General features: G+C 47.1%; 1 protein-coding gene across 4 annotated transcripts in view; it reads left to right on the top strand.

The window, feature by feature from the left end:
• The first annotated feature begins 11,976 nt into the window (after window positions 1-11,976).
• Fcer2 (Fc epsilon receptor II) overlaps window positions 11,977-18,490 on the top strand; it is a 12,749-nt gene continuing 6,235 nt past the window's right edge. The window contains exons 1-6 of one of the 4 annotated variants that reach the window (XM_087577638.1): window positions 11,977-12,000; window positions 12,634-12,968; window positions 15,954-16,067; window positions 17,045-17,164; window positions 17,355-17,408; window positions 18,345-18,407. In XM_087577638.1, the coding sequence (XP_087433764.1) occupies window positions 16,046-16,067; window positions 17,045-17,164; window positions 17,355-17,408; window positions 18,345-18,407 (259 nt within the window). In that variant the 5' untranslated portion in view covers window positions 11,977-12,000; window positions 12,634-12,968; window positions 15,954-16,045. 4 annotated transcript variants of the gene reach the window in all.

Raw genomic sequence — 18,490 nt, 5'->3', positions numbered from 1 at the left:
CAAAAGCCAAACCTTCTCCAACAAGGCTATACATCCTAACAGTGCCACTCCCTGCCACAAGCATTAATGTGTGTGTGAGTGTGTGTGGGTGTGCTCACAACTGCCTGTAACTCAAGCTCCAGAGGATGTGAAGTTCACCAGAAATAGATCTTTAAAAAGAAAAGGAGGGAGTGAAGGAACAGAGAGTCTCAAGAGAAGAGCTGGGCTGAAGACAGGAACATAGAAAGTTGGAAGAGACTTAGTGCGATTGAAACCAAAGGAGGAGGAGGAAGAGGAGGAGAGGAGGGGGAGGAGGGGGAGGGGGAGGAGGGGGAGGGGAGGGGGAGGAGGAGGGGAGGGGGAGGGGGAGGAGGAGGAATAAAAAATGAAGCCTACAAGCAGGGGGGAGAGCAGATGGAGTCAGAAAGCCTGTCGACTCCTCTTCCTCCTCTCCCTCCTCCTCCTTCTTTCCTCCTCCTCCAGCTCCTCTGAAACATCCCATAGGCAGCCAGCAGGGGGCGCACGCATCTGGATAACTGCTTATGCTTGCTTGTGTGTCTGTGGAAGTGACAGAAATGTGTTCTGTCTGCACACCTCTGAGTTTTGTACATGTGTTAGTGTGTGCACACACAAACAGCATGTGTGCTTGTCTGGTCGTGTGTTTTGTGTGTGTGTCTGCCTGTTTTCTGCATCCATTTGGTTGTGACCAAATTACCCTAGTGCTACAGTTGACCATGGTTGTGTTCAATTGTGTGCCTCTGCTGTATGTGTGTGTGTGTGTGTATGTGTGTGTGTGTGTGCCCCCTGACTGTGTGCATAGTTATAGCATGTTTTTTGTGCTAGTTTTGTATGGAAGTACTCTGGTAAACTGTAGTTCTGTTGTGCTGGACAAATGTTGTGTAGATATCTGTGCATTGTATCTGTGCAGCCCTTACTTACTGCTCCAACAAGATACCTGGCAAATGAAACCTAAGGAAGGAACAGTTTAAGGTGACTCATCACCGTCACTGTGAAAGGCATGCAGCAGGAGTCTGAGGTAGCTGCCACACTGTGTGAAAGGCATGCAGCAGGGGTCTGAGGTAGCTGCCACACTGTGTGAAAGGCATGCAGCAGGGGTCTGAGGTAGCTGTCACACTGTGTGAAAGGCATGCAGCAGGGGTCTGAGGTAGCTGCCACACTGTGTGAAAGGCATGCAGCAGGGGTCTGAGGTAGCTGCCACACTGTGTGAAAGGCATGCAGCAGGGGTCTGAGGTAGCTGCCACACTGTGTGAAAGGCATGCAGCAGGGGTCTGAGGTAGCTGCCACACTGTGTGAAAGGCATGCAGCAGGGGTCTGAGGTAGCTGCCACACTGTGTGAAAGGCATGCAGCAGGGGTCTGAGGTAGCTGCCACACTGTGTGAAAGGCATGCAGCAGGGGTCTGAGGTAGCTGCCACACTGTGTGAAAGGCATGCAGCAGGGGTCTGAGGTAGCTGCCACACTGTGTGAAAGGCATGCAGCAGGGGTCTGAGGTAGCTGCCACACTGTGTGAAAGGCATGCAGCAGGGGTCTGAGGTAGCTGCCACACTGTGTGAAAGGCATGCAGCAGGGGTCTGAGGTAGCTGCCACACTGTGTGAAAGGCATGCAGCAGGGGTCTGAGGTAGCTGCCACACTGTGTGAAAGGCATGCAGCAGGGGTCTGAGATAGCTGCCACACTGTGTGAAAGGCATGCAGCAGAGGTCTGAGATAGCTGTCACACTGTGTGCTGTCAGGAAGCAGAGAGGGGTGAACCATGATGCTCAGCCCACTTTCTTCCTTTTATTCAGCTCAGAACCCCAACATTTGAATGGTGACACCCACATTTAGGATAGGTCTCCCTGCTCAAATTAATCTAGAAAATTTCTCACAGACATGCCCAGAAGTTTGTTTCCATAGTGATTCAAGTCAATAGCCAACAGAACTATCACAATCTGTATCTGTGAGTATTTTTACTGTGAGAAAGAAGTACCTTTTTACTGCGACTCTGTGTCTGGCTTAGCTGGGTTGCACTTGCCTTTCTCTGTGTGTCTGTGCATGTGAGCTGTTTACCGCCAGGTTCCTGTGTGTGTAGATTTTTACTGTGCGGTGTCTGTGGTGTCTGTTGTATGGCCTCTCTCTTTGTGTATGCTGTGTAGGAGGTGCATGTGCTTCTGTGTGAGCTCTTACTGTGCTGTGTCAAATCTATGGTTGGATTAGATTATTCATCTGAATATATTTATTCTTGTATATATGTGGGGTGTCCCTTTGTGCTTTTATTTTTATGTCCATGCATGTCAAATATGTGTTTGTACTTTAGTAACACTGTGGTTCCTGTAAGTCTATATATGTGATGTATTTGTGTGTATGTATGTATATATATGTACATGTATATATACATATATGTATATGTGTGTATTTATATACAGACATACATTTTACCTCTACAGATAATGGTGTATGTGTATAATGGGGGGTGTTTCGGGGACCCTGTACCTCACATTCCTCAGCTGGATCATAGAAGCCCCACCTCATGTGAGTCCCACACAAACTCTTCAGAAGTTGCGCTGGGAGGGAAGTCCCATAAGAGGTTGTATACCTTTGGGCCCTTCCCGGGATAAGCCAACCAGCACACTTAGATACCTAAGGAAGAACTCCAGTGCTCTCCTCTGTGTGGGGAAACAGATCTTGGAGGCGTAGATAATGCTTGAACCATACCTTTAAGTTTGGGACAGACTACATAACCAGTAGCTTTAATGCGGAATAATATGGTGTCAGTAAAGGAGGAAGATACCTTGTTTGAGGAAATTGGACATAGCATGTGTCTTAGTTGGGGTTTCTACTACTGTGATAAAACATCATGATCAAAAGCAACTTGGGAATAAAAGGATTTACTTCAGTTTACAACTCTCAGGTCACACTACATCATTGTGGAAAGTCAGGGTCAGCTCTCGAGACAGGAAGCTAGAGGCAAGAACCAAAGCCGAAGCCATGGAGGAGGCTGTTTACTGGCTTGCTCCTCGTGACTTGTTCAAACTGCTTTCTTATATAAATCAGGGCCTCCTGCTAAGGGATGGTTCCGCCCACAGTCCCTTCCCGTATCAATTATTAATCAAGAGAGTACCTGACAGACTTGTCTGCAGGCCAGTCTTATGGGGGTACTTTCTCAACTGAGAGTCCCTCTTCCCAAATTACTCTAGGTTGTGTCAAGTTGGCATAAATCCAGCCAGCATAGTCACGGAAATTGGAGATACCATGTTTGTGGAAACCGGAAACTCCATGCCCACAGAAGTGGAATACAGTCCATGTCCATAGAGGTGGGTGTCATGTCCATGGAGATGGGAGGTTCCATGTCCATAGAGGTGGGTGTCATGTCCATGGAGGTGGGAGATCCCGTGTTATGAACCCCTAAGGGTGATTTATGGTGACATAGGACATTTAGGTCAAGTCAGAATCCAGGACATGATGAGTGAGACCTTCCTTCTGTGATCCCAAAAGGAAAGGAGAACCAGTATTCTTCCATGTGGTGCCCATTATACAACTGCCTGTTTTTCTCGTGTACTGTTTGAGAGACGTGATTGAGACCACAGAGAGAAGGGTTTGAGTGCTGTCATATGCCTGGGTCTCCTCCCAAAGGTGTTCTCTGCTCTAAAAAAAGGAACACAGCTCTCCAACTAAAAAAATAACACTGTGAAACCAACAGGCACAAGAGCAGCCTTGGACTAGGGTACCTGATCCTGATGAGCTCTGAGATGTAAGACACTAGACTAACTCTGGCTCCATCCTGAATCAGGATTTCATTTTGTGCTCCCAACAAAGATCTATGAACTCAATGGTCAGCTTCTTTTTCTTTCCTTGGTCTCCACCACTATGAGTGTGTCCTTCCTGCAATCTCTGGACCCCATGAGCCTCAGAATAGCTGTGAAAATTGCCCAACACAGAATCGTAAACTTACTTAAAACATTATAAGAGAGAAAAAGAGAGAGGCTGTCTTGGGCAGTTTTTGAGCATGAACTTTGTAGGTAATCTCTGTCATGATGTCAGATGGACACCTCTACTATGATGCTCTAGCAGAGACACTGGACCTTTCCACTTCTAGAACCCTGTATTCACATCTCATCTTCCCCCAGGGAGAGTCTGCCACTTCTCACATCTACCTGCCCCTCTCATACCGTCTGCCACTCTCCAGGAGGCCTTCTCTACACCCAACCCAACGTGACAGTCCCCTCTGAGGTCCTCTTGCCTCGTTGCTCTTAGAGATGGCCTCTTGCCTGGCCTCTCATATCCACCTGGTCCCCATTACAACCTCCTTCAGGAACCCTATAACTCTGGCCTGTAAGACAACCCCTAGAGTCCCCATAATTTCCCCACTTGACCTAACTTCATCTGTCCCACCCAGCAGCTCCCCAGAAATTGAAAACTGAAGCATCAGCTCTACAGTCCAGGCAGATAAATGAATGCATGTGTGTTCATGCTCAGCTCTTTTCTCTACTCCGATATGGTTCAGGCGGTGTCTTAGTGTTTCCATTGCTGTGAAGAGATACCATGATCAAGATAACTTTCATCAAGGACATTTAATTGGGACTGGTTTACACTTTCAGAGGTTCAGTCCACTAACATCGTGGCAGGAAGCATGGCAGCCTGCAAGCAGACATGGTGCTGGAGGATCCAGGAGTCCTACATCTGATCCAAAGGCAGCCAGGAGAAGATCGTCTCGTGGGCAGCTCTTCTGCACTGGGCAGAGCTGAGCATAGAACCGCAAAGCTCACCTACACAGTGACACACTTCATCCAATAAGGCCACACCACACACCTCCTAATAGTGCCATTATTCAAACCATCATAGGGGCTAAAACATCAAAGTTACTACACCTAGCCAGAAGGTCTTCCCACATCAATTAAAACCATCAGTACTCTTCCACAGACATTCTCACAGACCGATCTGGTCTAGAAAATTCCCCATTAAGGTAATTCTAGGTTATGTCAAGTTGACATTAAAACCAGTCATCACAGGGTCCTGGGATCTCCAAAGTCAGGGAACAACAGACAGAGACTGGGAAGTGCTCAATTCAGGTTGACCACCACAGTATTACGTACTCTGACTTCCTGGAAAACACCATTTGAGAGACAATTTACCCAGGTCCTCCTCTACATGGTGAAGAAAAAAATTCATGTGTTAGACCCAGCAGGACCCAGCCCTGATGAGGACGTGGAGCCTGGGGATATCTGCAGGGATCTTCTGTATGGAGCTAGCCTGAGAAAAGGTGAGGAATGCAGAGACATTCCTCAACCAACAACTAAGGAATATTTTTAAAATATTTATGTGTTTTCATGTTATATATGTGTATGCATGCGAGAGAGAGAGAGAGAGATTGTGTGTATATATGTGTGTGTGTGTGTGTGTGTGTGTGTGTGTGTGTGTGTGTGTGTGTGTGTATTATATGCCTATAGGAGCTGGTGGAAGTCAGAAAGGGACACTAGATTCATTAGAACTGAAGTTACAAGTGTTAGGAGCTGCCACGGGGGTGCTGGAAAACAAACCCACTTGCAATTTTTCAGGTTCAGATTAACATAATAAAAGCAGCATTAGACCAAATCCACAACAATCCCTCTCTGTCCCCGCTGGTCCCTAGGAACATGTTCTACTTGGGATCCCCATCAACTTCACAGAGCAGGAACTCAGATAGGGGACTGTCCTAAAGTATCCTGTGCCCCATTACACTCGATCAAGACTTACTCTTAGTCCTGCAGCAGCCTGACTCCAGGGATCTCACCTCCCGCTCAACCCCATTCCTTGGATACTCTACCCTCTTGTGCAAAGATCATTGTGCAGAACCAGAGTCCCTCAGACTTACTCACTGTCTTACCGGAGCCTGCTGGAAGGGCCCCCCTCCCCCACTCCCTACTCCCTAGAAACTCTGCCATTTGATATGGGCACCAATCACCCTTGTTCTTTCCCACAGATCCTCAAAGTCTTTTCTCATAGGCTCTCTCCATTCTTTTCTGCCACAGACCGACCTGAAGAAGCACCCTCCAGCAAGGACCTCACGGCCACCACACTTGCCTAGGAGTCAGGGATTGTAGCATCAATCAAAGAAAGGAACACCTACCCGACAAAGACAAGACCGGATACTAATACCTATAAATACCTTAGTCATCATAACTTCAGATGCCTAAACACCAACACACACACACACACACACACACACACACACACAGAGGAACAGCCTAGACAGTGTGCCTCCACATGAAAACAATAGAACTATTCCAGTCTATTCCAGTAGCCCTTGAAAAATGCAATACAGATGGAGAATAAGATAAGGACTTCATAATAGTGATGGCAGTTAGGAATATGGTCAAGGACCTTAAACAGATATGAATAAATTTCTTTGGTGGGATTTCTCTTTTTAATTTTTATTGATCCTAAGTGAATTTCACATTATGCACTCCAGTCCCACTCATCTCCCTGTCCCCTCATAGAAACCCTTTGCTCCTGCAACCTCTCCCTGAAACACACACACACATACACACACACAAAGCATAGAAAAACACCTCATTGTGTGTCCCACAGAACATCTTCACACACACCTTCACTTGCAAATATTCATTGCAGTGAGTCATTGGTGTGGTTCAAGGTCTCTGCCTTGTGTGCACCGTCAATATTGGGTCCTCCCTGAGACTCCTCCCAGTTACCCTGTTGCTCTGTGTCCTGAAGATCTTGTAATATAAGAATGATCCTTTCACAAGTCCCAACCCTCCTCAGACAGTATTAATTTTGGAATGGGCCAACTCGGAGCCTTGGATCTGGGCCTGGGTGGTAGCTGAGCTGGTCAGCCTGCCAGGTTTCCCTTAACTGCACCATCGGGGAGAGTTCTCCAGCGGTGTTCAGAAGCCAGGGTCATCTATCCAGCACTCTTATCCTGGGGCCTAGCTAGCCTGAACCCCCTCCACCAGGGCCAACTCTAGTGTCCTGTCCAGGGGAGGTGCAGGTCTCCTCTCTCCAGTACTGCAGTCAGTGATAGGGCCGGAGTCAGTGAGGGGCAAAACCAGTTCTACATAGCGTCCCCAGTGGCTGCCCCCAGTGGCTGCCCCGACCAGGAATATACCCACGTTCTCTAATGGTAATATGAGCTGCAAACATCACTGACCCCTGCTGGCCGAGTAGCCAAGGACTCAGACATGACCCTCAGCAGCAGCGTGGGCTGAGACCTCACCATGGCCCCAGGTGGTGGGGCTGGCTATTCACAACAGGTTCCTCTTCCCCACCCTCAAATCCCCAGTTCCGTCCCTCTTCATAATGCTTAAGCCGCTCCACTTCTCTTTCTGGCCCATCTCTCTACCCCATACTTGCACAATGTGCTACAGATTGGCCATGCAGCTGAAGGACCCCTAGGTGACATCCTCGGTCTGTTGCATAGCATGGTGTGCACCGGAGGACAGATCTGTAAGTCACATGGTGGTCTGCAAGTATCTGTCTGTCTTCTTCCTCCCTCCCTGCACTGCATAGAGGTAGGCGGGGCCCTACCTCTGCCATGGTGCACAGGTATCTAAGCCCCACCCCCGTGCTGTGGGGCAGTCAGCGAGTCTGTGGGTGTCCTCCTTCACCTGCGCCACGTGGCATGTCTGTCTGTCTTTCCTCCTCCCTCAATGTGATGTCTGCATTTGACTTGATTTCGTTCAACTTGTATGTGTCATAAGCACAAAACGGCCTTAAACACCAAGCCCAGGGCACAAGCTAGGATGAGCAAAGAGCCGCCAAGTGCTTTGCCCCCGACTGGTAAAAGAGCACCAACAGCAGGGTGTCTCTTTCCCCATGGCCAGGGAGGATGAGCAAGTTTCCCAGTGAAAATACAAAGAACAGCTGAATGGAACAAGAAAAACAGTCCGAGACATGAACTGAGAAAAATCAGAAATGGGAAATCTAGGAAGGCGAACAAAAACTCCAGAGGTAAGGCCTACCAAAAGAGTATAAAACATGTAAGAGAGAATATCAGACACTTACAAGATGGAAGAAATGGAAACCTCAGCCAAAGAAAATGTTAAATTTAAAGAAAAAAAAAAAACAGGCATAGAACATTCAGGAAATCTGGGACAATGTAAAAAGATTAAATCTAAAAATTATATGGATAGAGGAAGAAGAAGCTCAGGTCAAAGGCACAGAAAATGTTTTCAACAAAATCATAGAAGAAAATCTCCCTAGCCTAAGGAAGGAGATGCCCATCAAGGTACAGGAAGCATATACAACACCAAGTAGACTGAACGAGTCATCAAAACACTAAATGTACAGAACTGCAAGGGAAGGAGACCAAGTAACACATAAAGGCAGGCCCATTAGAATAGCATCTGACTTCTCAGTGGAAGCCCTATACGCCAGAAGGGCTTGGATGGATATTCTACAAACTCTAAGACAACACAAATGGCAGCCCAGAATACTATACCAACAACACTGTCAATCACAATAAATGAAGCAGGAGCAGGGAAGAGGGAACAATTCATTGTACAGAGCTATATTGTATTTGGGCCTAGCCGCTTTTTGACTGCATGGTTCAAAGTGACTAGGTGACTCTGGGCTGTTTGACCACAGATATTCACCCCTAAGATGACTGCCTTAAGTCTTAAGATTGTTGAATGAAAGCCTCTCCCATGAATTTACGGCACAGGAAGATAACATTCAAGGGATGCCTCAGCTCCCTTAGCAGATACCTGTTACCTCCTGAATCAACACCCGGTGTCTCCACCGCCTGACCTCATCGTCTACCACCTGACCTCTTTGCCTCCAGCTATCACTACCTATATCCGCACCTCCCCCTCCTCTGTGTTTCACAAAGGACACTCCCCCTACCTGAAAGCCTTAAAAGCTGTAACCCTCTGTGTTTCACAAAGGACACTCCCCCTACCTGAAAGCCTTAAAAGCTGTAACGTTCACCCCAATAAACGAGACCTTGACAACAGAATCTTGCTTGGTCTCCTTCTTCTCTCGCCCCCCATTTAGGCCCAAGGGTAGCGCCCCTTCGGGACCCTAAATAACTGGGTCCCCGCTGGCGGGGACAATTCATGATAAAACCAAGTATAAGAAATGTTTACCTGCCAAGCCAGCTCTACAGAAGGGAAATCCCCAGTTGGAAGGAGTTAATGTACCCAAGAAGACACAAGGAATCAATAGTCCCAGAAAAATAAATCAAAAGTGTGGGAGGGGGAGGGAGCACACCATAACAACAGAATACCAGGGGTCAGTAAGCATGACTTATTGATAACCATCAATATTGATTGCCTTAATTCCCCAATTGTAAAGGAGGAGGGGGGGGAGAAGGAAGGAAGGAAAGAAAGAAAGAAGAGAGAGAAAGAGAGAAGAGAGAGAGAGAGAGAGAGAGAGAGAGAGAGAGAGAGAGAACCACAGACTAAGTAGGGCAGTGGGGCAGTAGTGATGCACACCTTTAATTCCAGCATTTAGGAGGCAAAGGCAGATCTCTGAGCTCAAGTCCAGGCTGATCCTACAGAGTAATTTCAAGGACAGCCAGAATGGCATAGAGAAGCCCTGTCTCAGGGAGAGAAAAAAAGATACACACTAATAGATTGGATACTAAAACAGCATCTAAAAAGCACACGTTAACATTGAGAATAGACATCATCTTGGGGTAAAAGGATATCTCAAGCAAAGGGACCCAATAGACAAAGATGTGTGGCCATTTTAACAGCTGACAAAACAGACTAGACTTCAAACCAAAACTAATCAGAAGCGATGGGAAAGGACACTAACCACTCATCAAAGGAAAAATCCACCAAGAGAATATTGAAATTCTAAACATGTATGCACCAAACACAAGGGCACCTGAGCTCGTAAAAGAAGCACTAGTACAGCTAAAGTCACATATTGACCCTCATGCAGGGATAATGTGTAATTTCAGTGTCCCTTCACTCAGACAAAAACTAATCAGAGAAATTGCTGGATTAAATTATGTTATAAATCAAATGGACCTAGCAGATATGTACAGAAAATTTCGCCCAAGCACAAAAGAATATACCTTCATCTCCCGGACTTTCTCCAAAACTAACCACAGACATTGACCCAGAGCGAGTCTCAACAGTTACAAAAGAAATGTAAGTAACACCCTGCATCCTTTCTGACTGGTATGGAGTAAAGCTAAATTTCAGCAGCAACAAAGACAACAGAAAGTTTACAAACTTATGGAAACTAAATAACGAATGCACTATTAATTGAAAATGGGTCAAGACAGAAATTAAGAAAGAATTTTAAATTTTTTAGGACTGAATTAAAATAAAAACACAACACACCCAAACCTCTGGGACACAATGAAGGCAAGTTCACAGCACTAAGTACCTTCATAAAAAACAATTGGAGAGACCTCATACTAGTAACTTAACAGCATGTCTGAAAGCTCTACAGTAACGAGAAAAAAATAATACCACCCCCAAAAAAGTAGATGGCAAGAAATAATCAAACTCAGGGATGGACTCAATTAAATGAAATCAGAAAAACAGTACAAAGAATCAATGAAACAAAAAGTTACTTCTTTGAAAAAATATAAATGAGCTTGACAAATCTTTGGCCAAATCAACTAAAAGATGGAAAGAGAAGAATCCAAATTAACGAAATTAAAGACAAAAGGCAGGGCATAACAGCAGGCACCAGGGAATTCAGAGACTCACAAGAACATATTTTTAAAACCTGTAGTCCACTGAACTGGAAAACCTAAAAGAAATAGAGAAGTTTCTAGCTATATACTTCCAACCAAAGTTCAATTATTATCAAATAAGCAATTTTAAAAGACTCCAGGGGTTGGGGATTTAGCTCAGTGGTAGAGCACTTGCCCAGCAAGCGCAAGGGCCTGGGTTTGGTCCCCAGCTCCGAAAAAAAAGAAAACAAAAAAAGAAAAAGAAAAAAATAAAAGACTCCAAACCCCTAGTGAAGTAGAAGCAATGATTAAAAGTCCCCCCTCCAAAAAAAAAAAAAAAAAAAAAAAAAAAAAAAAAAAACACAAGAAGTCAAAGTATCTTTATAAGCAGACATTATTTTATGCATAAAAGACTCTAAAATTTCCATCAGGAAACTTGTACAGCTGAAAATCAGTCTCAGCACAGTAGCAGGGCACAAAATTAATACACGAAATCGGTGGCCCTCCTATGTGCAAATGACAGGTGAACTGGGAAAGAAATCGCAGGAACAGTAAGTACCCTTCACAACAGCCTCAAATAATGTTGGGGTAACTCTAACCAAGCAAGCGAAAGGCTTGCACGATAAAGGTTGGAAGAAATTATAAATAGACTGAAGAGGATATCAGAGGATAAAAAGATCTCCTGGGCCCATGGGTCAGTAAGATTAATAATTTGAAAGTGTCCATTCTACCAAAAGCAATCTACAGATTCAAGGAAATCCCTATCAAAATTCTAACACAATTCTTCAGAATCTTGAAAGGACCATTTTCAGCATCATAAAACACACACACACACACACACACACACACACACACACACACACACACACACACACACGGGGCTGGGGATTTAGCTCAGTGGTAGAGCGCTTACCTAGGAAGCGCAAGGCCCTGGGTTCGGTCCCCAGCTCCGAAAAAAAGAACCAAAAAAAAAAAAAAAAAACACACACACACACACACACAGAGAGAGAGAGAGAGAGAGAGAGAGAGAGAGAGAGAGAGAGAGAGAGTGTCAGGGAAGTTATTGCTAAAAAAACTCTGAATAATAATAATAAAACAGGGAGTATCGCCATCCCTGATTTCTCAAGTTGTACTGAAAATCTATAGTAATAAAACCGGCATGGAGGGACCCATGGCTCCAGCTGCATAGGTAGCAGAGGATGGCCTTATCTGGGCTCAGTGGAAGGGGAGGCCCTTGGTCCTGTAGAGGCTCAAAGCCCCCAGCATAGGGAAATGCCAGGCCAGTGAGGCAGAAGAGGTGGGTGGGTGGGGAAGCACCCTCATAGAGGCAAGGGGAGGGGAAATGGGTTAGGGGTTTGTGAAGGGGAAACCAGGAAGGAGGACAACATTTGAAATGTAAGTAAATAAAATAACCAAGAAAAATGGGGGGTGGGGGGCAGCCTGGCATTGTCATGAAAACAGACATGTTGATCGATAGAACTGAACTGACTCACACACATCTACACACTGATGGACGCCTGACTTTGATAAAGAAGCCAGAAATAGAAATACACACTGGGTGGGGGGTGACGGGTCTGGTGACTCGTCTCTTTCTTCTGTCTCTTCCCCTCTTTCTGTCCTGTATCTTTCTCACATACTTCTCTCCCCTCCCCGCTCCCTGTCCTCTTTCTCCTTGTTCACATCTCCTTTGTACCTTTCTGTCTCTCATGCTCTTCTCTTCCTTTTTCCTCTCTCCATCCTCTCCTTTTTCTCCTTCTCTGTCACTCTTGCGTTTCTCTCGCATACACCCCAGTCTATCTCCCTCCTTCTCATATCCTCCCTTTCTCTCCCTTACGTATCTTTCTTACAAACACCCTTGTTCTTCCCCTCTCCCCATCTCCCTCCTTCTTTCATTAGCTCTCATGACTTTCTTATACCCTCCTCTCTCTCCCTCTCCTCTTGCTTCCCCTCTCCCCTCCTCCCTCTTTTCTCTATCTTTCCCCACAATCACCATACTTTCTATCTCTCTTCCCTGTCCCCCACACACAGAGATTCAGCCCAGCATAGCTTTGGTTCAGATCTAGGCTATGCCACTTCCTTCTGCATTTCAAGAGGGCTGATTGGCATCACTGACTCTCCAACAGTGTGCTTACCTGAGAAATAAAGGTAATAATAGCCCGGACTTCCCCAGGTTCTGGGGAGCACCAAAAAAGGCCTTGGGTGTGCTGTGGTTGCCCAGGCGGTGAGCCCATAATTAGGTCTATAAAAATAGAAGTCATTAATGAACTGCGCACAGAAGACTACTGTCTTCACCACACTGGCCCCAGCTACCTTCTCCAAGAGGTCACATTTACCAGAAGAACAAGGACAGACTCCAAGTTCAAGTAAGTTTGTGTGTGTGTATGTGTGTGTGTGTGTGTGTGTGTGTGTGTGTGTGTGTGTGTGGTGTCTGTCTATCTGTCCCTTTGCATCAGGAGCTAGCTGTGGGTACTAGATAGCAAAGACTCCTTGAAAAAACCTACCTCGGGCTAAGCCAAGAATGAACCACAAGGGAGCCTGGCTGGCAAATAAAAGCAACGGTATGAACAGAATCAAGAAGCATAGGGGCCTCAGCTTTGCAGACGAATCTAGGTCCTGTGGGCTTAGACCGGGGCAGGACCAGGCTTCTCCCCGGGGGGATGACTTGGTTTATTTATTTACAGATGGGGTGATCAGCAATTTGACTCAATCTGTGTGGAAAACACGGTGCAGACACTGATTGATAGTAGGGATCAATGCTCGTTAATAAGATGCTGCAATCTGATGTGGCTGAGCAGAGAGACCTGAGATCTGTGGTTAAGCTAGAAGATGATCAGGGAAAGCTATGGGATGCCATAGCAAGTTGTGCCCATGGGGCAAGACCTCCTCAGGTCAGACACTCTGACTGTTAGAAGCCGACTCCTTCATAAGTCCAAGTCACCAGACAGTGGAGCAACTGTGACACAAGACTCAGTGTTCTAGTGTCGCCATGTGTGTAGTTAGACAAATGGTTCACACTCTGGCACTTCACCTGCATGAGCAAGGCTAAACTCCCCCAATATCAGTCGGTGGCAGACGGCGCACCTAGTGTGCTCTGCATACAAGAGTAGTCAAATTGCTCCTTCTAAGGCCTCAGCTCATCTAGCTGCCCAGGGTGTGACACCTTTGGCCTCTTCCTCTAATGGCAGAATCAGTTTATGATGCTGTTAGGCAGAGAACAGCTGCCCCAGACCATTATTTTCCTAAGGCTCAGAGAGGGCAAGCAACCTGTCCAAAGTCACACAGCAAAGACAGTACAGTTGACTGCTAGGCTTGCTCGTGGTGTGTGCTGCTTTAGAGATCTGGACTTAAAGCTGGCTGGCTGTGTGCTTACTTCCATGCACACACGAAGTCCTGGACTCCTTCTCTAGCACTACAGAAGCTGGACATAGTACACACTGGAGATGCCAGAGAAGTAGGAGGGTCAGAAGTCTATTGGTCTGGGCTATTCAAAACAAAACGAAACAAAACACTGTCGACAAGAATTGAATCAAAACTGTGTTTTAAATCTAAGAGCTGAGAAGTAGGGAGAAGGGCAGAAAGTGATGTGACACCGTGGAGTCCTTAACCAACGCTATACTCAGACCCAGTGGCATTCCGGATGCCGTAACCCTATAGCACTGCTGGGTGTGATGGACGAGGCTGGGAGGATGGCTCAGTGGGTAAAGCACTTACCCTGAAAGCATAAGAGTCTGAGTTCAGATCCCGAGCACCTAACAAATCCCAGGCCCAGTGGTGCCTGGAATCCCAATGCCAGGGAGTGAACCCAAGAGGGACCGTAGAACCCTGAGACTCACTGGCCTTCCTGCCTTGCCCAGTTCACAAACTCCAGGCCACTGAGAAAGCCTGTCTCAAAAAATTTAAAACAACAACAACAACAACCGTTGTTGTAAAAATAAAAGTATGGGTGTCTTTTATCCCCCACTAGGTCCAGCATCGCGGTGCCCCAAGATATCTGCTGGATATCTTAATTCTCAGTCAGCAAAGCCTCTCACCCACTTTGCTCCATCCCATATCACACTGCCGAAGGCCTCTCTCTGAGCCTGGCAGCAATCTCTCTACCTATCTAGATTCCAAGGCAGGTTTCCATGCCAGAAACACACATCCCAACCCTGTGGTGGCCCAGACCAGCCGCCGCACACTTTCTTACACTTAAATCTACACATGGAAGAACACGAAACACAGTAACCTTTGACCCAATTGATAAGATATAATTGCCCACCAACACCTGCAAAGCCCAGTACCATCCATCCCTTAGAAACATTTGTAACAACCTGTAAAGGTGCAGCGTGGAATCTTAACGTCACCCGCCATATTGTCCTGCCACAGCTTCTCTCCCTCTCCCTCTGTCTCTTCCCCATTTCCGTTCCAGTCTCCTCCTTTTCCTTCAAACTTTTCTGCCGCCCATCCTTCCTTCTCATCCAATGGCAGACCTCTCTATCTTGTACCTGCCTCACCTGTGACATCATCCCACAAACAACAACAAACAAACAAAATAAAACCTTCAGGGTAGGGGATGGAGACAAGGTTCAGTGGGTAAGCACTCTTAATGGGCAAGCAGCCACCATGGATGGATGGATGATAGACAGACAGACACAGACGATGATAGATAGATAGATAGATAGATAGATAGATAGATAGATAGATAGATGAGAGAGAAAGAGAAAGAGAGAGAGAGAGAGAGAGAGAGAGAGAGAGAGAGAGAGCAGGATTGAAAGAAAGACAGCCATTAAAGACAGCCAAACCCGGTCACATACAAGAACAAAAGCAAGCCTGTGATCCCAGAGCTGGGCCAGGGGGTGGAGACAGGATTGCTGGGCTTGCTGGCTGCTAACCTAGGCTCAGTGAGAGACCTGTCTCAGGAAATAAAGTAGAAAATGGCAGAGACAGACCATGATGTCCTCTTCTGGCCTCTGCACACATGCGCACAGGTATGTACGCTAATACACGGGCACAAGCTTACAACAGACACATGCATGCACACTCACACACATACATGTACCTGAATGCACACATGCACACACAGATGCTGAATGTCCCCTTTTTACACTCAAGAAAGACATTTCTAGCTTAACTCAGCAGCTGATATTGGTCATGAACTGCCGTGTGCCTCCTGGGTGGTATGTTCTGGGTACTAACTTGTGGTCTCAGGCTTCCAGATTGCATTCGTCTCCCAAAATCACCACGACATTTATTTTAAACTCGTTGACTAAACAAAATCAGCCAAGGCTCCTGGCACCTTCAAGTCCCAGATGCTGTCCTACACCCATTAGGAGAGTTCAACACCTTATCCTGATGTCCATTGAAAACAGGTCACTTACAGAGCTGTGACCACCTGTGCAGTGGCAACTACCTTGGCAGATAGTGCATGCCCCATCACTGAAAGGATCCAAGCAAGACTGCCATGGAAGAAAACGAATACTCAGGTAAGAAGATTCCCAGGTGTCAGTGCTGACACGAGTTTTGCCCAGGAGAGTTGGGGGAGGGGGTGTTCTCCAGTCCCTCTTTACCCGAGGGTAAATTCCCAAGAAGAGCCAGGAAGTAGCCAGGAGGTGAGCATTGACTGACACCCATGGCACACAGCCAGGTGGAACGGGGAAATTCAAGGCCCCTCCCTTCTGTGACTCAATACCTTCCCAACAAAATTCACTCCAGCTGGGCAGCTGGGGTTCAGATAGCGCTGAAAGCCAATTTGAACGGGAACTTAGAATTCAGAATGAATTCTCAAAATCAGGGTAAGGAAGAGCTGGGAAACTGCATGGGAAAACATCAAGACAGATTTGGTGGGCAGCTCGGGTGAGGTCTGAAGAGTGTGGGTGGTATCTGGGGATTGGACTTTGATATGGGGCAGGAACCGGGATGTGGTGTCTTATAACTAGGGAAGGCGGTCAGGGTTGGAGGCAGCAGAGTAGCTAGGACTTGAGGATCAAGGCATAAGTCTGGGGAGCTGGGAGTCAGAACCAACAAAGGAGCACTCCCTAGAGCTGAGGCTTGGGGACCCAGCACTGCAAGAAAGAAGGGTGGGGCTCAGCTTCTGGCTGTAAGTCTGTCTCTCTGGAAATGACCTGGACTGGAGTTGAACTCACTGCTTGCTGGCGTGTGGGCAGACTCTAGTAGGATAGGCAGAAATCCAGAGAGACAGACCCAGAGATACACAAATGAGACATAGACAGACCGAGATGAGGAGAAGTGATGGACACGCGCCATACAGATAAACACGGTGGTGGACAGTTCGCACAGACAGAAAATTGAGAAAGAAGGAATCTGGGTCCACTGTGACCCTCTGCTTCAGGTAGGGCTCTAGATATGCTCCTTGGATGTTTAGACTCTAAGTGATGGGGAAACAGTTAGGGGTGGAGCCCATACCCCACGTACTCAACAGTACTCTACATGCTACCAACAGGATACTGGGAGCCTCCTAGGAGACGATGCTGCTGTGCAAGACGGGGGACTCAGCTCGTGCTGGTGGGGCTACTGACCACAGTAATGTGGGCTGGCCTGCTGGCCCTGCTCCTTCTATGGCGTAAGGACATCCACAGCCCTATAGCTCTCCAACCTATTGCGACATTCTGCTCACATCCCCTGCCACCTGATCACCCCATCTTCTGTCTCATCCTAATGTCTACTGTCACCCAGCGTCCCGGGTCCTACCCTAACCCCGGCTGACGAATAACTATCTTTCTTGTCTGATCCTCTTCCCACGGACCCCCTAGACTGGGAAACGGAGAAGAGTCTAAAACAGCTGGGAGACGCTGCAATCCAGAACGGTATGAAAGGGTCAAGATGGGCTACCAGAAGTGCAGGTCGGGATGGTCAGCCGTTGCCATTTTCTGTCACTGACCCCTGTGGGGACTGCCTCAATGACACCCTCTCCCTAGGGAACTGATGGGCTGTCTCCAATACTTTCACCTCAGTAGAAAACGTCTTCAAAGTCTAGAGAAGCAAGGTTGTCTGTCATCTGATATCTGTTCGGATGGCAGGGTCCACGAAACCACTTGAGCCTCCCTTGGCCCTTCAGTACCATGGGCTACCAAGTGAAGAAAGAAAGACAAAGAAAGCCTCTGAGGCTGAGGGTGTAGTTCAGTCAGCAGAGCGCATGCCCTGGGTTCCATCCCCAGGGCTGCATAAACCGGGCAGCACTGTAGTGCGTACTGGTGATTCCAGAAATTGAAAGGTAGAGGCAGAAGGATCCTAAGTTCAAGTCCCAGACCATCCTGAGTTACATGAGACCTGTCTCAAAAGAGAAAGAAAGGGAGGTAGGGAGGGAAGTCCTCAGAAAATGCGGCTTCTGTTCTCATAGTCAACCCCAAAGGAAGGGGAGGCCATACCTGATTATTCAGTTCTACCCTGTACCCCATATGTTCCACCTCTCCCTTGCTCCATGCAGTGTGTGTATGTGTGTGTGTGTGTGTGTGTGTGTGTGTGTAAAAGCTGAAATTATTGTAGTGATGTGGAAAAGGTTCCTGATCTGAGGGTTGGGGTGAAGCCCCCAGCCTTAACTGAATGCCTTAACTGGGTATGGGGGTACATGCTTGCCTGTTGTGTCAGGAGGTTGAGGTAGGAGGACTACAGGTGTGAAAGTGATGGGGGCTGCAAAGGAGGAAAGGAGAACAAGGGGGAGGGAAGGGAAGAGGGAAGGGATGGGTGGAAAGTAGGTCTCTATGATTCTTAAAAGCACTCTCTTCTTCCTCCCTCTGTCCCAGTCTCCCATGTTACCAAGGACTTACAAAATTACCAGAGTAATCAGTTGGCCCAGAAGTCCCAGGGTGAGCCAGTGACCTCCTGTCGGTTTGGGTTGGGGAAGGAGAATGAAGCTGGAGTGGCCTTGGATAGCCAGCAGTGGCTATCC

The sequence above is a fragment of the Rattus norvegicus genome, chromosome 12 (genome assembly GCF_021556685.1).
Source record: "Rattus norvegicus strain SHRSP/BbbUtx chromosome 12, alternate assembly SHRSP_T2T, whole genome shotgun sequence".
NCBI classification, from domain to species: Eukaryota; Metazoa; Chordata; class Mammalia; order Rodentia; family Muridae; genus Rattus; species Rattus norvegicus.
This window is presented reverse-complemented; position numbering and strand designations above follow the sequence as displayed.